This window comes from Nothoprocta perdicaria, unplaced genomic scaffold (genome assembly GCF_003342845.1).
Source record: "Nothoprocta perdicaria isolate Ctin4 unplaced genomic scaffold, notPer1 scaffold_160, whole genome shotgun sequence".
Classification (NCBI taxonomy): domain Eukaryota; kingdom Metazoa; phylum Chordata; class Aves; order Tinamiformes; family Tinamidae; genus Nothoprocta; species Nothoprocta perdicaria.
In genome coordinates, this window is record NW_020454761.1 from 173,809 (window position 1) to 195,051 (window position 21,243).

Here is a 21,243-nt window from a genome sequence, read left to right on the forward strand (position 1 = left end):
TGAGCGCTTAGGTTTTCTGGCATAGTGTTTCAAAAAAATAATCAATCACAAAAATCTAACCTGTAAGGGTGTTTGCAGTMAATAAACATCTTCCTTTTTCACTTCTTTTAATTATTTTTTAAGCAAGGGAAGTATTAAACTGCAAGTCAACACGCATGGCTGTGGAGACAGTCTTCCCCAGAGGAAGCAACACCCAGGTCGGGAACTCTGCCATGCCAGGTACAGAGCTTTTCCAACTGGAACTACAGAAACACTTCCAGGGCAGCGGGGTGGGAAGAGCAATACAGAGTTCTCCATCAGGGCTCCAACTATGAGCCTGGAAACAGCAGAACGAGACTGAGCATCAGAATTACGGGGCTCTGCGCCTAGTGCCAGGGCAGGGCTCGGAGGTAAAACAACCAAGAGTCCCCGTTGGATGTCCCTTTGAACGCACAACAGGCGTTTGAAGCAGCAGGCCAAGCCAGAATGGCTTTGAATACCATCAGAAGCCATCAGCCTAAAAGTTTTTTGCTTCACAGAACAATTTCTAAAATAATACACTTAGGTAAYGTAGCTTGAGTTTTCCTTTGCACGTGCCTCATCCTTCAGCGTACAGTTAGAATTACACACCCATTCCCAAAGCATTTTTTAGGTCAGTGGAGAAACAAACCAATACTACAGGTTTCCTAATGACAGTTCTCTTGGGTACACAGATATCATCACGGCCTATTGAGAGAAGCTGTCCCAACAATCAACACTTCTGACACTGCGGAATAAACCCCTGGCAGGATTTCAAACGTGTTGAAGAATATTCTTTCAAGAGCAGTTCTGGATAAGGCATTGCTAAATTACAAGGCCTGTTCCAGGGCTAATTTCTATCATTACTATTAGTAAGGATAGGAGAAGGTAAGAACAAAATTCTCTGCCATTACTTGAGAAAAGAGTTTGTTCTTGCTCAGAGGCACTTGCCTAAACCTGAAAAGGAAGAGGAAAATGCATCTCAAACTGCCCACTAGATCATCTTTCAAGGTAAAGTCTCCTGTGAAGTGGTGAAAAATAAACCAAAATGCAAATAATTAATAATTTGCAGAAAAACTGGTCTGAAGTGAATAAATGTCCTTGCCCTACCCTTGAGTGACAAACAGACACTCCACTCAGAAGTACTTTCCTCGTGTTTTGGAGGTGGATTACAGAAATAGAGACTAACGTTTTCAACAGCTCAGACATCTCAAGTTCTTAGGTTTCTCTAACAAGCATTTAAGTCTAAGCCACAAATATTTTTAAACCRCCACCAGCCAATTAAACCAGCCCATGGAACCACTGGAAATAAAATATGGGCCAATGTGCTAGCAAGCAATCTTTTGGTTTATAGCTCATGTTTTGGTTTAAAAATAAAAATCTGAGCTTGCATAAATACTCACCAGGCATGCCAGTGCTTGCAAACACAAAGCAAGACAACCTACTGTCTTGGGCTGTGACCCAGGAGTGTACAGTAACATACTGAATTATTCAGCTCTTTGGGAGAGTGTCTCACAGCTTGTGTTCCCATCGGGAGTGTTACTGACAAGTAAAACAACTTTCATCACCACACAAGTCGGGTCATGTTGCTGATGCTTCTGGCGTATTCATTTTGYAGCTTTACAACACAAGTCGGGCAAATAAGATCTCTGTACATTGGATAATAAAGGCATACAGCTTTAAATATTAAAAAAAAAAACAAACAGAAAAAGTTCTTATAGCACAGGAACTGCACATTTTAGGAATATGCACTTGAACCTAAAATAAAGTTCTTATGAACATTTCTCTTTTGTAGAGGASGAACCTGAAATGGCAAACTAGCAGGTATCTAAAATATCATCATGCATAAAGCATCTCTCTACTCTGCACACTTCACAAACAAGATAATACTACATATTAAGTACATATTATGTAGCTCCCAGGATTAGGTCAGTGGGAGCCCTAGATGAAGGCAAAGCAATGCAAAGAAATGGTGCCTCTGCCTCTCCACACCAAGTCACCTGCACAACTACCAAGGCATGGCCCCAACAACCTGCAGGAGCTGCTTGCAGCACCAGCCCCRATGTAGTGATTAAATATTGACACATCTAAGATGAGATAAGATGCAACGCTATAACCAAACAGAACTTTCATTCACACACAGCAGTCTACCAAATGAGTGATAAAGTGAAAAATAAAAATGGGATGAAATAAATAGCTTAACGATCAAGCAGAATTATTCAATTAGGTTTTAATTGCAGAAAACAGGTATAGGAACTCTTGCAGTGCTTCTGAACATCAGGAGATCACAAGATCYAAAGTTAAGTGTAACATTCGCCACAGATTGGTACAGTCATGAACACTGTACCTATCACTGCCACACTAAATGGTATCTCTTACTGCCTCAGAAGGAAGAGTGGCATTTCAGCAGTTGTCAAAACACAATCTTGAAGCACTTTTACAGTTTTCATCCCGATGTCCATCAAGGCCATGCTTTGAGGACAAAAACGACCCTGCTCACTTTCTGTCTGCATCTCTAATTAAAGGCGAATCCTACCCACTGCTAGGCAGGACCCTGCAGCAACACCTGCACCAGTCACGGTTTGCCCGGTCCTTGAGGTCCAAACAAGATCCTTGCCTTGCCAAATGCTTGCTGCATCTCACCAGATCATATCTCACCAGGATTCCTCCTTGATGGAATACAGCAGGAGAAAACAATCTCAGCTCTTTTTGAGAGACATGGGAATATTACAGATTTCCTAATAGGCCTTTTCTACTACCAGCTGACAGCCTAGGGAGAAATAAAAGAATCTTACTTATCTCTTTTGGAGCTTTTTCCAGTCAGAAAGACTCCTGCATCCAAAAGGACAGACACACAGTAGGAAAGCAAGAAAAAAAAAGAAAAAAAAAAAAAAACAGGTCACCGAATGGGATGCTCTCACTACAGATTTAATTACCCCTTGAAGAAAAGAGTATCATACATTATTTCAGATGCCAGAGTACTTGGGATCTAGCAGAAAGCATGGAGTGATAAATGGACAATTTATCCTAAGAAAGCCAAAACTTTCATTAGATCTGCTGCTGGTCTTAATTGAATTTACCATTAAATGTGCAGATGCTTTAAACACTTGAGATACTTTACTCTTTGTATGCTGGGCATCACTCAGAATGGAACATTGTTCCACTTCTTGTGATTATGCTATTTGAGTTACACCAAACCTCAATCAACATCGTATTAGATTGGACATGTGAGTCAAACCATCTGTTTCCCAGACATCTTATAATTTCAGTAGATCAGGCCAGCACAGGGTGCAAAATGGGAAGTGATAATGGTCTCAACTGAAAATGAGGAAATGACTTATTGTGAAATTAAATATCTTGACTGTATGTYGCAGAAGTTGCAACAGAGCCTCATATTCTCCCTAATCCAATCTTCTATTACAAATGCACAGCCAGCTGCCCCTCCCTCATTCCCTTTCCTTTTGAGGCACTCTACCAAACTGGAACACAGAAGCAGAAATTAAAGGACAAAATCAGACTTTCCGACATCAGAACACACACGAAAAGTTTCAGTGTTCCCAGATCGATACTAGAACCAACCTGGAAGAATCTACGACATTTTTCAGCTCCAAATTACACATAGGTTTCCTTTTCTTCCTATGTATTCTTGTCTAGACTGAGATGAGACATGAATGTCATCTGACTACTTGTAAGAAATGGACTACTCATTTTCACACACCCTCTACCTTCAAGTTACAAAGAAAATCATGATGAATTACTACTACAGCAGACACAAAGCCAGAGGACTTGCTCCCAACTTAATAAAATTACAAGGAAAATGCTCAAGGGGAAGGGAGGGAAAAAACACTTGAGGCTTTTGAAAAATTACAATACCACAAGGGCAGGCCTGAGTAGCAGGGCATACCATTACAAAATGCAGGAATGCTTACTACTATACAGTTATTCTTTAAACAGCAGCACCACAGGTTCTCTTTATTCCACGAGTGATGTTCCCGTAGGGATAATCACAGGCCTGCTCAATTGATATGCACCTTGTCTGTATCTTATCTACAGAGTCATCTTTGATGGGCAAGCGGGGCACGAAGGCAAGGCAGGTATGGAACAATTCCGTAGCATTCTAGGGTTCTGCACCTTAGGATCAGCGTCGGGAAGCAAAGCACCCAAGGTACCTGCCCCATCTGATGCTTACAAGCAAATTACGACTGACCTATCCATGCAAAAATAATCCAAAAGAGCCAAAGGTCACTGCAAAGCATTTCATATTTTACTAGCCCGTCTTTTCCAATGGAAATGAATGTGTGATGAACCTCATGTAGTCTAAACAGAGAGGGACTAAATGGAGAGCACTGTATGAAATTGCGACACACCAGCACTTCTCAGAGTATTGCTGGATGAATAAGATTCATACTTCAGCTTCAGAGACCATGGACACTGGTCCTTCTATGTATACCATACTACAAAAAAAAGTTTCAAGAATCACACATTCTTCTCCCAGATCAGAGAAAAAAAAGTCTAAGACTGATATTCTTCCTATCAATTCATGCACTTCCAAATTCTGCCCAAGAAAACATCCTACACGGAGTAGAACAAACTGCCTTGATGACCAGAACAGACTACTGTCTTCAAGCACAAGATGTCTTTGAGAAAGAAAAATCATATTATCAAAAACAAACGAGAAGCAAGACACACATAAAACTGATTTCTTTTTGTCAAAACAAAACTATTGTGAATACTAGCCAGGAAAGCCTCTGTCTATTGCAAGGGTAACTCCTTGAAATGTCTTGAGGACCAAGCAGTGGGTGAACATCCAGCTGGCATTACTTGAGAAAAGGTCCTTACAGAAGCAGACATGGGGCAGCTCACGCCGTTGCCTTGTGGTCCTCCCACCACACACGCATGCAGAGGCTCTCCCTGCTGGAGAACTCAGGGCCTTTCTTACCATCTCACCTAAYGTGGGGAACAAACAGGACGCCCTACGCAGTTTGCTGCCAACTAATCCAGAAGGTATTGGAAGAGAAGTACGGAAGCAGCAGTTGTATAAGAGAAAAGGGATGGTGAAACTCTAATTTGAAGGTGGCAGAAGAGGTATAAAGAGGAAATGCATGTAAGGATAAAATGGTCCCTAGAAGAAGGTTAAAAGCAAGAATCAAGTGGCAGAGAGAGGGGAGAAAGGTTGATTTTGGGAAGCAACAAGTCAGTCCAGGACCGTTTGTTTTAGGTTCTTACCTGTGAGGTTCTCTGCTCCCCTACAGCCCGCAGTGGCCTGGACAGAGAAGTCTGCATGAAGGCCTCTTTATTCCTCCTGGCTTAGCACATAGCTGGAGCATGTCCACTGAAAACTGAACTCTCCACTGCGGAAGAGAAAGACGTAGGCAGAAAATAACTGCTGTTTGCATGCTCCATCTAGGTGCTAAGAAGACAGACTGACTACTGAATTTTCATGACACTTGCCACTTTTGGGATCAGCAAAGAGATTCCTGCAATAGCTAGGGCAAAAGAGGAATTTCCTGATCCACACTGCGGCTCCTCATGTGATTCACATGGCCTACACACTCTTAACAGAGGTAGATTACCCTTTTTTTTTAACAGGGAAAMCAAAAAATGTGTAGTTCAAAGTATGTCTTCAATAGGCACACTAAGGTTGGAGKATTTTTTTTAAGACTTTCTTCAGGCTCTTAATTCTCAAGGATAATTTTAATACTACAATAATAAAAGAAAAATCCACAAGCCTACATTTAAAAAGAAACAGTCTGAGCTACTCRGCTGATGATGCTCATCAGCTCTACTGTTACATTTCCATAACCTAAGCACAGCTCTGCTATCTCATTCAGATTGGTTATTTATTTATACTTCCCAGAAATCCTCATTCCTCAATGTTTAGTCACAATGTAAGTGGTATTTAACAACCAAATGCCTGAGAAGGGCTGGGAACTATAAATATTTTCTTCCAGAAAATTACAGGTCTTTTTCATAGAATGCCATGCTAAGATAACACAGCAATATCCAGTAAATAATACAACTTAYAACTATTTAAAAATTCAATATAAAAGTCACTTGCTGTCCTAGCTTAGATAAGCACAGAGAAATATTTCAGCCTGTGCTGGCAGACTATGTTTGCAGATTCATTAACAGGTAAGATATGGCAATCGCTACTGTTAACTTTTTTGTGTAGTAACACTTTAATCCTTATCCTCTCTGATTTTTCCTGTGTGTGGAATGATGCAGCTCTCCTTTGGGAAAGTAAATGTCCRGCAGCAGGAGAGCGCTCACTTGCTGGGCAGCACGAGTGGTCCATTCCTGCTGGCCTCCTCCTGCTGCACATGGCTCTGCCTTCTGCGACACGGCTGAGCATACTTCGAAATCCGTGTGTCCCAAATCCTGCAGGTACTGGTAGAGTGGGGAATTCTGAAAGAGAGTTAAAAAAGAAAATGTAAAAAAAAAGGACAAAGGCGAAGGACATTTCCTGGAAGGAGCCATTATGACTACAGCATGCAGAATCACAGTCAAACTACACTTTCACTGGTGAAGGATCCAAGAAAACACACAATGACAAGTAAATAGCAGGAAAACAACATAATAACAGCAAAACCCCCAAACTTTTGCTTTAAATATATCTCTTCAGTTTTCTCCTGACCATAATGAAGCRTGGTGCAATAGAGTCAATTAAGAAGACAACATGATGGGAAATAAGTGTGCAGTCACCTAGCGTACAACACCTGAGTAGTTTGTGCAACTACTACAAGTTTGTGCCACTACTGCAAGCAAGTACAACCCAGAGTACAAACACCTCAGCAGTTTGTGCTTTGTCTGCCGAAACAAACTTTAAARCCGAAGCACCTCTCAAACTCGAACGGGCCAAGCCTCAGCGCGACCCGACTAGGCACCCRCAGAGTGTTTTACAGCAACGAACAAACACGAATTAGGGAATGGTTGCTCCGAGGCACCGACGTCAGTGTTGACTCTTCTCGCAACACAGCACTGCAAGTATTTAAAAATTACTACAAGTTGTAAGCAAACCTCCTACTTTATGAAAAGTCCTTCATTAAAAGTTATAAGAGAAARCACAGAATCACAGGGGAGCGTGCTTTTGTTTTTAGATATTTATCTACTTAAAAATTTACATTTTCTTGTTTATTTAGTTGTTTGTTTATTATTTTCTTTATGTTTTTAGATATTTACCTACTTAAACATTCACATTTTCTTGTTTCATGTGTAGCAMGTATCAAAGATTTATTTAACTGTGGTTTATTTGTTTGCATTCACACATGTGACCACACCTAGATAAATTCAGTGGAAAGGATATTTTGGGGATCTCTAGTTAATGCTCAGGGGCCTGTGGACATTTTGCTTTTAAGAAACTCTCTCAGCCGTAAGTCTCAAACAGTGTAGGTAGCTAGGGATTCATTCTGACCTCTGAAAAAGCTTTTTTACACAACGCACAGGAGAGCACACAAACACCAATGAACTGCGCAGGAAGGAAAACAGAACCGCGCTTTGAGAAATACAACGTGCCATCAATCATAAGGAAAAGGAAAGTTTCCCAGCAACGCTGCACAGCTACAAAGCCAGACCTCCCCTGCGGAGGTCCACAGACACCCTCAGCAACTGCTGCTGCTCCACGGAGCTGCAACCGTCCCGCTAACGGGCAGTAGCTGCTGCTGCTGCGGCTCTGCCTGCAGCAGACGAGGCACAGCCACRCGGCCCGAGTGTGCAAGAACACAGTCAGTCTGAAATGACTTCCTGCCACCTAATACAGCTTGGAAGAAATCACTGATTCCAGCTGAACAAATGAAATCATCAGTGATAGGGTGTATTTTTTTTCTTTTAACCCAACCTCCAAAGTGCTATTTCAATCACTCTTTCCTATTTAAAGCAAACAAATGCACAGGTTTGCATGCTGTTCACTTGCTCACAACAGAGTCAGCATCCACTCACTACCTGAAACTCACACATTCAGATCAACCCACAGCTCTGCTGTGCAGGTACAGACCATCCCCCTCATCTGCAATGAAAATGACTGTGCAAGGCACTCAGACAGGTAAGTGACTCATTTCCTTGTGGGAATTTTTCCACTGTGGCACCTCAATTCTTTTTTTTTCCYTYYTTTTTTTTTTTCCCCTCCAATACTCTTCCTCTACATTTAGGCACTTTTTCAAGTGCACACATATTCCATAAAACAGTAAGCTGTTCTGGAATTTCTTTTTTCTCTATAAGAAGAGCAGTCCACTCTGGATTACTTTATTAAGATGGAAAAGAAAACATAATGGACTAGAATACAGTATTTCTTGTAGTTAAGGCAATGTTAAATTACCATATTAACTTCAGCAAAAAACCTAGCCTGGAATTCCAAAGGATGTGCATAATCTTGTCTTTGCAGAATGGCTGGGGGGTGTCAGCACACCGGGAACAGCTCWGACCTGCCCACACGAGGGACACTTAGGGTTGCACAGAGGTTTCAGTCAGAACCAGCCAGAACGATTCCTGCTTAGACAAAAACATGCAAAAAATCCAGCAAGTGAGACGGGAATGTGTTCTTCAAAAGCACAGCTCTGAGGCTCGCTCCTGGCAGCACTCAAAGGGAAGCGCGCCCGGGCTCTCGGAAAACTGCCCCGGGAGGGCTGGGACCTCCCCGGCCCTTGCTACAGGACTTAGCTGCCTCCCTCGTCAGCCCGCAGCAAGCTCAGCTTCCCCAGCTCCCTCAGCCAYGTGCACATTAATATTTCCCTGTTATAGTTAGCAGGGTAACACTAGAACACCAGTATCACTGAGCAGCTCTGCATGCTCGGGGAGTTGTGCTGGGCATCACAGTGGCTGAGGTTGGAAGCGACCTCTGGAGACACCCTAGTCCAGCTCCCCTGCACAAGCAGCATCCCCTTGAGCACATGGCACTGGTCACGTTCAGGCAGGTTAGTATCACCAGARCGGGAGACTCCACAACCTCTCCGGGCAGCCTGTTCCAGTGCCCAGTCACCCCCACATAGAAGAAGTTTCTCTTCACGTTCAAGCAGAATTTCCCGTGTTTCAGTCTGTGCCTGTAGCCTCTTGTCCTATCACTGGGCACCACTGAAAGTAGTCTGGCCTCGTCCTCTTGACACCAGCCCTTAAGATATTGGTACACACTGATGAGATGCCCCYTCAGTCTTCCCTTCTCCAGGCTGAACAGGCCCAACTCTCACACTCTTTCCTAATCCTTTMCAGTTTCCTAATCATCTTCAGAGCCCTTCACTGGACTTGCTCCATTAACTCCTCGTCCCTCTGGTACTGTGGAGCCAAAACCAGACATAGTGCTCCAGACATGGCCTCACCCGGGCYGAGATGGGGTGAGGATCACCCCACTCCCTTGACCTGCAGGATATGCATCCCAGGATATCACTGGCCTCCTTGGCCACCAGGGCCCGTTGCTGGCTCATGGTTAATATGTTGTCCACCAGAATTCCCATGTCCTTCTCTGTAGAGCTGCTCTCCAGCAGGTCAACCGCCAACATGCACTGGTGCAGGACCCTGCACTTGCCTTTGCAGACCTTCATGAAGTTCCCCTCTGCCCAACTTCAGCCTGTCTGTGTCTCTCAACGCTAGCCCAGGTGGCTGGTGTATCAGTCACTTCCCCCCGTTTTGTAGCATCAGAGAGTTTGCTGAGGTTCCTTTCTGTCCCTTCATCCAGGTCACTGATGAGTTGAAGAAGACTGGACCCCTGGGGGACAGAGCTAGCTACAGGCCTCCAACTAGACTGCCCTGCTCATTGCAACCCTCTGGGCTCTGCCAACACGCCAATTCTCAGTCCACCAATCACCCAGGATGTTACGGGAGACACTCCTGAAAGCTTTGCTGAAGTCAAGGCAGACAAATTCACTGATCTCCCTTCACCTACTCACTCAGCCGTTCCATTACAGAAGACTGTAAGCTTGGTTAAGTATGATATTCCTTTGGTGAATCCATGCTGACTACTCCTGATTATCCTTAGATACTTGCAGAGATGACATCGAGGATGAGCCTCTCCATCACCTTCCCAGGGATGGAGGTGAGGCTGACTGGCTTGTAGCTTGTACCTGTGTTGTYTTTCCAGCAGGTTATCAGGATGGATGAAGTGCCCGCCATGAGGATCAGGGCTGGTGATCACAAGGCTACTTCCAGCTGCCTGTAGAAGGCCTCTCTCTTCCTGATTAGGTGGCTCATACACCCACAGCAGTTTCTGCCGTCTTAGTCTGCCCTTCAATCCTTACTCATAAGCTCCTGACTCACTTCATATCCAGTCCTAGGCACAGCTTAATACATTCCAATTTCTCTCCACATTAAGACCATCTCTGGCACTCTGCCTTCCTGGCCTGAACCAGGAATCTCAAAACCTCAAAAACAGGTTGCAAAACARAAAGTTTTAAGCCTCTTCCACCTCAGTAAGCTGAAAATCCTGCTTTTTACTTTTTTTGCTGTCTCCAGTTAATGAATGTCACCTTGATCACACTTGTTACAAGCAAAGCCAGCATCATTTGAYATGAGCAGCCTTGTCTTTATTGGGGTATGCCTAAATGCAGACAGCTGGCAAAATAACTCAAATATTCCAAGGAGTTTTTCCACTCTCATCTCTGGGTGAAAATCCCTGCTTTTGAGGCACATGGACTCTGCTTTAGCCAATTGGCTAAAAAGGCTACAAAGAAAACATCTTGTCACCCAAATGATGCTAGAGAAGCTGGTGTCAGTAACAGCTGTTTGCTGTGAAAACAGCGTAAAATAATTTCTCCTTTGGGGTCACTGCAGAAGGCACAAGCAGCTGCTGGCTCATCCTTCAGGTTCTCAGGGGACACCTCCTAAAATCCCAAATTCTAGAAAATTCTAAATTTCCCCAAGGTGGGTATGGCTACTGGGCCCGGTGCAAGCAAGCACCAACCAACCAACAAGAAAGGTGACCTGGGTGTTGGTTATCGAGCCAAGACCACGGCAGAGCAAATCTTCAGCATGCAAAGCAAGCTGCTTGCATCCTTGGAGAGAGAAAAAACAAGACCATCTATTCTAATGGTGTGAAGTCAGAGAGAGCTTTTTTTTTWWAAAAAAGTTGATCAACAAARCTGGCAAAATGTTGTTTAGATTGATACTATTTTCCACAGAGCAACAGAAGAGAGAGTGGAAGAAAATGTAAGACTCCAGCCACTAAGGACACACAGAAGTAGATCAAGTTCTAAGTGACGTATTTACCAAGTGAAACATCACATAATGTAATTTTTCCCTCTTATTGGGTTTCTGGCAACATCAAAACATTGCAGCTAGCTGTAATTAGTGTGTTTTCCACTGTAAGGAAATATTCTAGATGCACTGTGTCCTTGAATGCTAATGAAATTTCAGCCCTCAGCTATGATAAAGGATTTTATTAGCTCTCTACTACGTTACCTTGTAATCAGGGTAAAATATAGGTACTCTACTAGGTTTTACATAAATTGCTTTTGAGTAAATTTATAGAGTCTCCATTTTGGATAGATTTGCAATTTTTATTACTGCTGGGAACTGGAAATCAGTTTTCTGATTATTAGCTGGAAATCCAGCTGATTATTAGCTGGAAAACAGGACTAGATTAAGATTTAACTCAGATGGCAATCACGTGTTCCTTCAAATAGAGAAGCATCTTCCTTGAGTTGCTTGGGGAAGTATTCCGGCATCCAGCTTTACATTTTGCGCATTCCCAAAGCTTCATCATATTCCTCTGCAATTAGAAGTATCACTGATGGCATGCATTAGCTTACATACACATAGTCTTTATTTTATTTATGTATATTATCAAGTACTGCTTGATCTTAAATGCTGCTGACAAGCCCATCGCTTGCAAAGCTGTATGGTCTGTATAACTCACCAAGCATCTTTAACAGTTCACAGCAAATTTATACTGTGACATATTTGAAGTAGGCAATGSCTAGAAAATTCAGTTAGAAAAACAGCATATATTTCCTGTGATTATTTACACAAAATCTGCAATAATGTCAGAAAGTAAAAATATTAATTGCATAACTTTGCAATTAGAATATGATCCCATCACAAAGATGTTATCCAATGCACTGCTTGTTTCAATACAAGAGACAGAAGTATTATACTTAATGCTTGCAGATTTTCATCCTTACAAGCCTTTTAAAGCAATAATTCTCACAATGTGTCCCACAAATTTAGGTTTGAATTTCTAGCTTAAGTCCTTAGCAAAACTTCTCACTCTCARCTGCCTTTCCCCTCAAAAAACACCACAGACCTATTCTCACAAAYGCACTTTCAACTGTGAGAAAAAAAATCCTTCGTTTTGTTTCAGCAGTACTGTCAGGCTCACCTGCTTTCACCCGCAAATGCCACGCTASCATTAAGCAATCTGCTCCTTAGCTAGGGAAAATGGGAAGGATCAGCTCTTTTTATTCCTAATTGTCCCTGCCTGAATTTCATATATTACCTCTTTGGTTTTTTTGATAGTCCAAGAGCCAGCATTACATAGACAATCAGGCATATTTTATATCGTGTGGCTTGTGAGATTTGTGTGCTGCGAATGGAAAACAACTTCAGGACAACTAAAAGGTAAAACACTACTGTACCTCTGTGCACGCCTTACAGATTAGAGAAGACAAATCTCATTAATAAGCAAACCATTAGCATACGGTATAGTGATGGGGTCTGATGTACTAACCAGGAACTTACTTTCTGAAAATTTAAATAATCTTTTTTTTTCTTTTTCTCTAGCGATCCATTAAAAACGACCAACAGAAAAGCACTCACCCTTCCATGTTACTTCACTACCACTGGCCATGCTGCAAAGCCATTCAGTTGTAACTAAACACGTTTGGTATACATTTAGATAAACTCCTATTTCCAGAATTCAGAAAAGAAATCCCTTCCTTCCTTCCTTCCTTCCTTATCCTAGGATTAAAGGACAGCCCACTACAATTAGCTTTCCTCCTTATCCCTTCCCCAATGCTAATTTTTAATGCCAGTTGTCAACACAGAACTCACTGGGTTAAAATAAACAAACAAATAAATAATTTTTGAACAAAACAGAACTCCTGCACCTAAACTGAACAACAAATATCTTGTCTGTAACTCCAACAAGCCTATAGTTAAAAAAAAATACAAAAACTAAGCCAKGTACTAAAAGGAAAAGATACTGGCACATACATGACAAGCTCCAGTGCTACACGATGGGGAGCTGGTTACGGCAGAGAGCGCCTYAGTTTCAGGACAAGCTCACTTTTGCCTGCCACCTGCTTACGTGTTTAATCCATGGCAGCCTCACCAGCACGGAGATTGCACTTCAATATCTGAGGTGTTTTATGTGTATGTATATGAGGAGAAAAACCTTTGTAACTGCAAGACTAGAGCGCTGTATGCTCCGGTAGCAGCTACAGAGCAAGCCACACCCCAAGCGTTTTTGCTGCTGCATCATTTAGGGAATGACGCAGGATTTTCCTGAGCAGTGGGTGCTTCCCACACCCAACTTTCTCTGCTATCACAAAATTTACTACCTTGCAAACCCTGCTCTAGTTTCCAGCCACGGCTAACTGAGCAGATCCACTGTAAAAGAGGTATTTAATGCTCCTGCACTCACTAAGAGGTTTAAGGAGCTTCTCTTCTCAAAACACTGAAATGTTTTGGGGTTTTTTTTTCCCAAGCTGATGGTGTTAATGTGTCAAGAATACCGGGCAAGCTTAAATTGCTTCTAAAATAGTGACAAGTTATTAATTTGCAGCTTAAAAAAAAAAAAAAAAAGGCATTTTTACCCTAGTGACAGCTAAAATACATTTAACAGGTGGCTAAACTCAGAAGGAAACAAACACCATTGAAACCTTCCACTCTCTCCCTCCAAAACCTTAAAAAGACCTTTAGAAGTCGAGGCAAAACTTACGGAGAGCGCGATCTTTGTCTCCTGGAGGAGGGCATTCCACTTGTCCCTTCGGCACTGCTCCCAGGCGCCCGAGAGCCCCTCTCCCACCTCCCCGTGTCCCTCCAGGCCGGGCCCTGCCGCAGCAGCAGCAGCAGCAGCAGCAGTCGCTGTGGTTGCACCTGCGCTCCCGCACAGTCGCATTTTCCTGACGGCATCGGCGCAGGCAGCCGGAAACTTCCCAGGACTGTGCGATTCCTCCTGACTAACGCGCCTTTATAACTGGGGGAAGGGAGGAAGGGGATGACAGCTTGCCAGAGGCTTTTAAAAAGATACTGCTGGAAGGAATTGCTGCTCGTCGATATGAGATGAAGCCGTTAATGACACTTTCCAGGCAAGGGTATTTACAAGCCGTGGTCACATTCTGCTGGCTGCAGCCGCCTCCTCCTTGAGGTGACGGCAACGCAGCCAATGGCCGGCCCGGCTAAGATTAGAGCGTGACTTAAGGCTGGGCTGGAGGCCACCAGGACTCCTGCTCCGCTGTGACCATGATGACAGCGCAGAGCACCGGAGCACTGGGGATTCAGCAGCAGCCCRGGAGCTACTTGGAGGCCACTGATCTATTGCTGTTCCTGTAAATCTTGTGATGTGCTGCCCAGGCTCTGAAACTCAGTAGCAGGGAGAGCTTCGGACTATCTCCAAAGGGAGCGGGGGGGAAAAGCTGAGCAGACTTTTCTGACAAAAGCAGCTGAAAACCTGAGCGTACAAGTGGACGACGTACCTTCAGTGGAGGCGAGGGGAAGGGGCACCGCTGGCCTGCCACAACATCTGCACCCGGAGCTGCTGGTGGGAAGGCGCTCACCCCACAGCTCGCTGCGCTCCACCAACACAGAAGCCCTGTTTGTTTTATACGACCTACCAGAAACTCACATATTTTAGCCTTCATTTACATTCAAAATGCATTAATTTCATTAATTTATTTCCTTGGTAAACTAATTACATGTCTACTAAAACATTCTGGAAATCTCTTTAAAGCCACAGCTCTGAGGAATTAACATTTTTATCTATTGTAAGTTGTATTAATTCTGACCCCTAATGATAACAATTTACAAGTAAATGCACTGACTGAATTGCAAAACACCCCAGAAACAAGAGACAGTTATGTTGTGAAGATCAAATGGAAAAGTACAGGGATTATATTTTATTCAGGTGTCTCAAGGAAGTAGGTTCTTGATTTGAATTTGCAAGAACATTAAGGCAATATTAAGACTCTCATAAATGCAACCCGAAGTGGTTAATGCAGAGGAGGATTCCCAAACCAACAGTCCTCAAAGATTTACTGTGGGTCATCATGTATGTTAGTCTATGTTAAGAATAATAAAGGCAATATGGGTTCACACATCTTTTGARAATTACTGGAACACAGAAATGAAGTTTAACAGAATTTCTAGCAAAAGGTTGAAATGATCCAATTTGAAAAATAGTCTTGTAATCCACTACAGCAATACTCATGAAGAAGACAACCGACTCACTACAAGCACACAAAGCACCTGTATGATACGGCAGAACGTTTCACTGGGCGACAAGCAGCGTGCTGCCCAGCGCCAGCGTGCACAGTTCCAGGTGTCATTCCAGGTGTCAGCGASCCGGAGGCACCGCACCAAGTCCCAATAAAACTGCCTAAGTCACCTTGAGAGAGAGAGGCCGAGCGATGGTATCGCTGGCCCTTTCCAGAGGGCAGGAGAGGAGTCTTGGACCAACTGAAAAGCAGTTTATATAACACTGCTTCCAGGTCTTCCTACACTTTATTCACTGATGAAAAAAAAGAGCATCTTTCCTCAAGAGTCTGAATGTTTATCTGCCAGCACTGATAAGGGGCACAGTTTGGAAGCAAGTTATTTTTCTAAAACTGACACGTTTTAGTGTCACGTGCTACGTTTAGTGCTACGTTTCCTTCCTAATCTTCCTGCCAATTTTTGTAGTTCACAGTGATGCTACACGGTATTTTAAATATGGGTTGTGGAATCTTTGACCTTAATAGTAGGTATTTATGGCCCAGACAATATCCTTTGAATATGTTTGGACAACATGTAGCTCAAAAATATCTGATGAGCTTATACCGTCTCCAACAACCAAAAGATTGACTGTTTTAAGCTTGTAGTTTATTTTCTTGAGAGAATCACCTGCCTTCCCGTAAGGTGCTGGAAAGCGCCGCCGCTCCTGCCTTCCTCTGGAGCTGTGAGCGAGGCCGTTTACGAGCCCTTCAGGGGCTCTGAGGTTGCAGTGTGAAGCACACACACGTATCCCCAGGCAGCAGTTACATGCTCAATTGAATCTGACATTACGAGTGGCTGCTGTACCATTTAGGTGCTCTGGTGGGTAATATTTATACAGCCAAGCGGTGAGATGCAAGAAGAAACTCATTTGCTTGGGGAAAGGCAAAAAAAAAAAAAAAAAGAAAGAAAGAAAAAATCTTTTTTCCCCCTCTTAGCCAGGCTAGTTTACAGTCAGATCAGTCTCCTGGGCCGGCTCAAGGCTTCCTGCAAATGCTCATGCCAGGGGAAGGAGGGTGGATGGAGCAGCTAAAGGGAAGGGAAGCGCAAACCCCTCTCCTGGAAGGAGCCTGTGCTGGAGGCCGTCAAAACACAGCCTGCAGCACAGCCCACCAAAACAGCAGCTGAGGTGCACCTTTGCAAGAAATGAGGACTTAAAAATGACTTTATTTCATCCATATATATAAAAAAGAGCACTACTTCTTTATTTCACACAACATTTGGTAAGAAGAACCCAGATGAAGGAGCATTATGGATGCTACCATAGATGCTACAGATTTCAATGCCCTATTTCCAGCTCTTTTTTTTCATAATTTACAACCTCGAGACATTAACTTTCATACTATACCATTTTCACATCTGACACTTATCAAAATCACAATTTGGGGAGTCCTAAAGTTTATGGGTTTGAATGGACATAACACTATTTTCAACAGAACAAGGTTTCTGATGTTAGGTTTTCTGGTTTAGTCTGGTTTTGTTTGTTTGTTTATATAGTTAAACAAAATAATGATTCTAGCATTGCTTCATTTGGGTGTAGAAAGCACTTAAGAAAATAAACATCACTGTGTGTTTTGATAAAAGTTAATTTTGGTTTGAAAGGATTCAAAAGCGGATGTGCTTATCTCAATTTGGTGAKGGATTGAGCATCAATATTCTGAGATCAAAAAAATACCCTGTTTTAGATGTTTTTGGCTAGTGTAGGTATGCAGAGAACACGTATTCTAAGGATGTTTYGAATACAGCTTGTTTTATGCTGCGAACCAGTAGTGCCTTTGGCTGGCATCCCTGTTAAACCCTGCAGAAAGCCCAGAGCACCCTGCTAGCATATACACTCTCCAGGCCGCTCGGCACCAAGCAGCATCTTGGCTCGTTGCTACATATGCAGCAAGATGCATCTTTTTGAACCTATTACATCTGCCCACACTATAAAGTTGCCATTTATTTCCAAAGGGCTTTTGTCCTGTGCCATGTCTAAACAGATCCCACCATTTGGTGCCACCTCTGCTGACCCCACAGTGCTTCCTCCCTCCCTCTTGCAGGAGGGAGTCTCTCCTGCATCTCTCACTATCTTCAGGACCAATTTCTCATGATATTTTTTTCTATTTCAGCAAACAAAGAACGCAGCTCACGTCCCTCCTGGCGACAAAGAGTAGTTTCATCTTTATTGGGTGGTATCCCCATCAGGAGAATGAGTATATGACTGCTTGAGAAAGGGCTGGCTATGAAATGCAGCACCTCACACACATTCAGGATCTTTGTTCTCGCTCTCTGGGTTTCGGCTCATCTAGGTTTGATAAACTTTGTTCAATACATGATAAAATTTTGCATTCATACATGAGATTTTGAATCTCACTGCACCTACCCCCAGCTTATTTTATTTTTTATATACATATTAGTATTACTTCCGAGATCTAGTGCAGCCAGGGAAGCAAAGGAAACTTATTTCGGGCATTTGGTGTTTGTCTCCCATTAAAGAAACGGGCGACAAGAAATAATGTTGGATGTTAGGAAAGACCTACATATTTTTCCGTCTGCGAATCCTAAAGGGCCAAAAAGCACGAATGCTTACTTTAAAAAGTTTGGAGTCCTAGTGCTGATCACAGCATTTCCTGTAGATCTGCAAGAAARGTAAGATTCAGCAGGGCCCCGGCAGCCTGTGCCGGGACCCTTGCCTAACATTCGCTTCTCTTGGCACTGAGAGTGCACTAAAACCCTACCTGAAGGGCACCTGCACACAGCTGTTATTGGCAAGGTCCCGGGAATGAACTGCAAAATACAATGTCTCCAGGGAGGAAAGTTTTCTGTTCCTAAAACATAATGACATTTTTAATGCAAATTTAGTGATCCCACACTCAAAAAAAGATACAGTTCTATGAATAACAGGGACTGTAAGTGAGCACTTGCACCACCATTCAATCCACTTACATCASTGACATGCTGCTATCCTGAAAAAGCTTTCCAAGAATTATGCTTTACCCTAGGAAAGAGGAACGATAGCGATTCAGAGAGAAGAAAACAAATGCCAACTTTTCTAGGAGGCTTTTTTGCTTGACACCTATTCAGASCTCTGATTAACCTGGATATTAAAAGCTACTGAATGATGCAACAGCTCCCTTAGCGAGGAGCAGAGGGAGAATAAAATAAGATCTGAATAATACTTTTTCATGGAGATGCAGCAGATTATGGCATGCCTTTGGGTGGCAATCAAAAGTTATTTGTCAAATATACTTTAGTATGCATAAGAGCAAACAATTTTTTCTCCTTATTGAATACACTTCAAAAGATTCTTAAAAATGTTTTTCCACTATAATGCAATTTATTTGGTTATGCACTTTGAACAGCAGGAACAGTAAAACACTTCCTAATTATTTTTCATCATTTAAATTACAACATTTGGAGAGAAATGTTTAAGACAGTGGCAATGAAATTAATTCATTATCGTATTTYATGTAATATTACAAGCAAGGATTTAAATTTCACCATATCTGAAAGAACCCTTAAAAATCTAAGGCAACTGCAATTTCACACTGTGGTGTCAAAACTTGGGGGTTTTGTTTTTTGCGTTTTTTTGTTTGTTTTTGTTTCAAGGCGGGGACTGACAAGCAGTTCTGGGAAATGTTGTATTGATTTCYTAACAGTGAGGGTGACAGAGCCCTGGAGCAGGTTGCCAAGAGAGGCTGTGGAGTCTCCTTCTCTGGAGATCTTCCAAACCCACTTGGACGCAGCCCTGCGCCCCGTGCTCTAGGTGACCCTGAAMGCGCAGCGGGGTTGGATTAGATGATCTCCAAAGGTCCCTTCCAACCTCAACCATTCTGGGATTCTGTGAGTTTCTCCTGTAAGCGCCGCGTTATCACAGCGCTTCACCTTGCACATCACAATGCAAACCCTTCCATGGATATCACCGAGCAGGCACRGAGAGTCAGGAAGACTTGCAAGAATTTGGTTCCAACCACTGTCAATGCGAACCTGAATGAAGGAGCACAGATTTAATTATCATCCAAAAGAAAAAAAATACGCACACGCCTACTAAAATATAAGGCAAACGACTCATCTGGAAGCGGAACCCGGGAGCTGAAGACACACTTAAGGAGCCCTGTTTATATCACAGTCAGCCCTGTGTGCTGAAGGAATGGGCACATGAGATGAAAGCTCYTGCAGAAAGGATTTTTAATAAACCCATAAGCTTGCAAGTGGAAAACAGCAAACACAGGATCTGCATTTACAAGGAGAGAAAAGCAGTGATGGATATGAATCTGATCAAAAGCTATCATGCTACTAAGAATAACTCCCTTGCAAAATTCAAAGGAGGAGAAAAAAACACATCAAAGAACATCTCGGTTGGGTTCACCGGGGTAGATTGTGCCAAATCCCCTTGACTTTCTTCTCTGACAAGATGGCTCATTTTTGTGCACAAGGGAAATGCAGGAAGTTTATATGGACCTTTGACACTAAGCCATATGGGATAGGGATACTTTTGACAAAATTAAGAGGAAAAAAGATGGGAAGGAAACAAATATGTAGATAGCAGAGATAAGATTGGGCTTGGGCTGAATGAAAAACTACTGGAGAAGAAGGTTACTAACGGAGTTTCTCAGGAATCAGTGCTTGGTCAAAGCTTTTGAATTTTCCTAATTACCCTTACACCAAAAAGGGACAATAATGAAATTTCCTGATAACACCATTTACACAGAAAAGGACTGAAAAGTYGTACACAAAGACCTGGACGAACTTCAGTGGCTGGTGATGACGCCATGCAACTTAACGGCAAACAACACCGTGACTTAAAAATCACACAGGGACTTAAGTACATCAGGATAACTGAAAACAAGTTTTCCAATAACTTGGAAGCTGTGGGAAGGAAAAGACAGAAATGAGTGGTTTCCACTCATTTAGACACTACAGGTGAGTAACCAGTATGAAGTCCTGAAAAAGCTGTGTGCAGCCSTACGATGCAAGACTCCAAGGACTTCAGCAGAGACAAGTGAAGGTATTTGCACCGGAGCCCAGCAAGAGCAGTGAGCACTACGCTGCTCGTCACCACAGAGAGGAACTTGAGCTGAGGCAGACTCAAACGAACAACAGTGATGAAGAAGAAGAATATGGCAAACTTGTCTTGTAAAAGGAGACTAAGATATATYGGATGACTCAGTCTAATAAACTACTTGAAACCAGGATAATATTGCTCTCYATAAATACACTAGGAGAGGCAAACTCCAGGGGAAGAAGCAACTATAAATGCTAATGGGCAATATTAGCAGAAGGCCAAGTGGGCATTAAGTGGCCTTGAATAAATTGGAAGTGAGAAATTAAATAGCAGTTTTTAATCATCAAAACAAAGAAGTTCTAAAATAGCCTAAGACAAAAATAATGCAGGAATCTGGTTGGTTGCAGAAGGGGCATTTATTTAAAAACAAACAAACAAAAACAGATGCCGTGRTCCAACTTAAAAAAAAATACTGACTAATGCACTTCAAGTGTCATGYCAGAATATTTAAAACATGGCAATTTTCCAGATGATCCTGGAATACAGTTGTTTGCACATTTACCTAATCAGAAGTTACTGCACTCCTACACCTCACTACAACATGCTCTCTTCTGGTCCATTTAAAAACTCTTGTCAAGGATTTTAATATTCTGTCTCTCTAAAGGTCCCTTCCAACCTCAATACTCTGCGGTTCCRTGATTCTGCCTCTCCCATGATCTTTAATGCCATAAGACAGACATGAGTAAAGCATTTCACCATTCCCCCCTTTTTTCCCATGATCTGCTCTATACCGTAGCAGTTTTTACTTTGATGCTGTGCCGGCAGACGAACAGATGCCGAGTATATCAGGGGCATCCTGGTGTCTGCTGGGT

At 42.7% G+C, this 21,243-nt stretch overlaps 1 protein-coding gene across 1 annotated transcript in view; it reads right to left on the reverse strand.

Annotated features, from left to right (window-relative positions):
- Window positions 1-14,035, reverse strand: part of VEZT (vezatin, adherens junctions transmembrane protein) — a 47,427-nt gene extending 33,392 nt beyond the window's left edge. The window contains exons 1-2 of the mRNA XM_026035531.1: window positions 13,856-14,035; window positions 6,268-6,402 (exon numbers count right to left, since the gene is read on the reverse strand). Coding sequence (XP_025891316.1) covers window positions 6,268-6,402; window positions 13,856-14,035 — 315 coding nt within the window. The remainder of the gene's footprint in view (window positions 1-6,267; window positions 6,403-13,855) is intronic.
- Window positions 14,036-21,243: the final 7,208 nt, after the last annotated feature.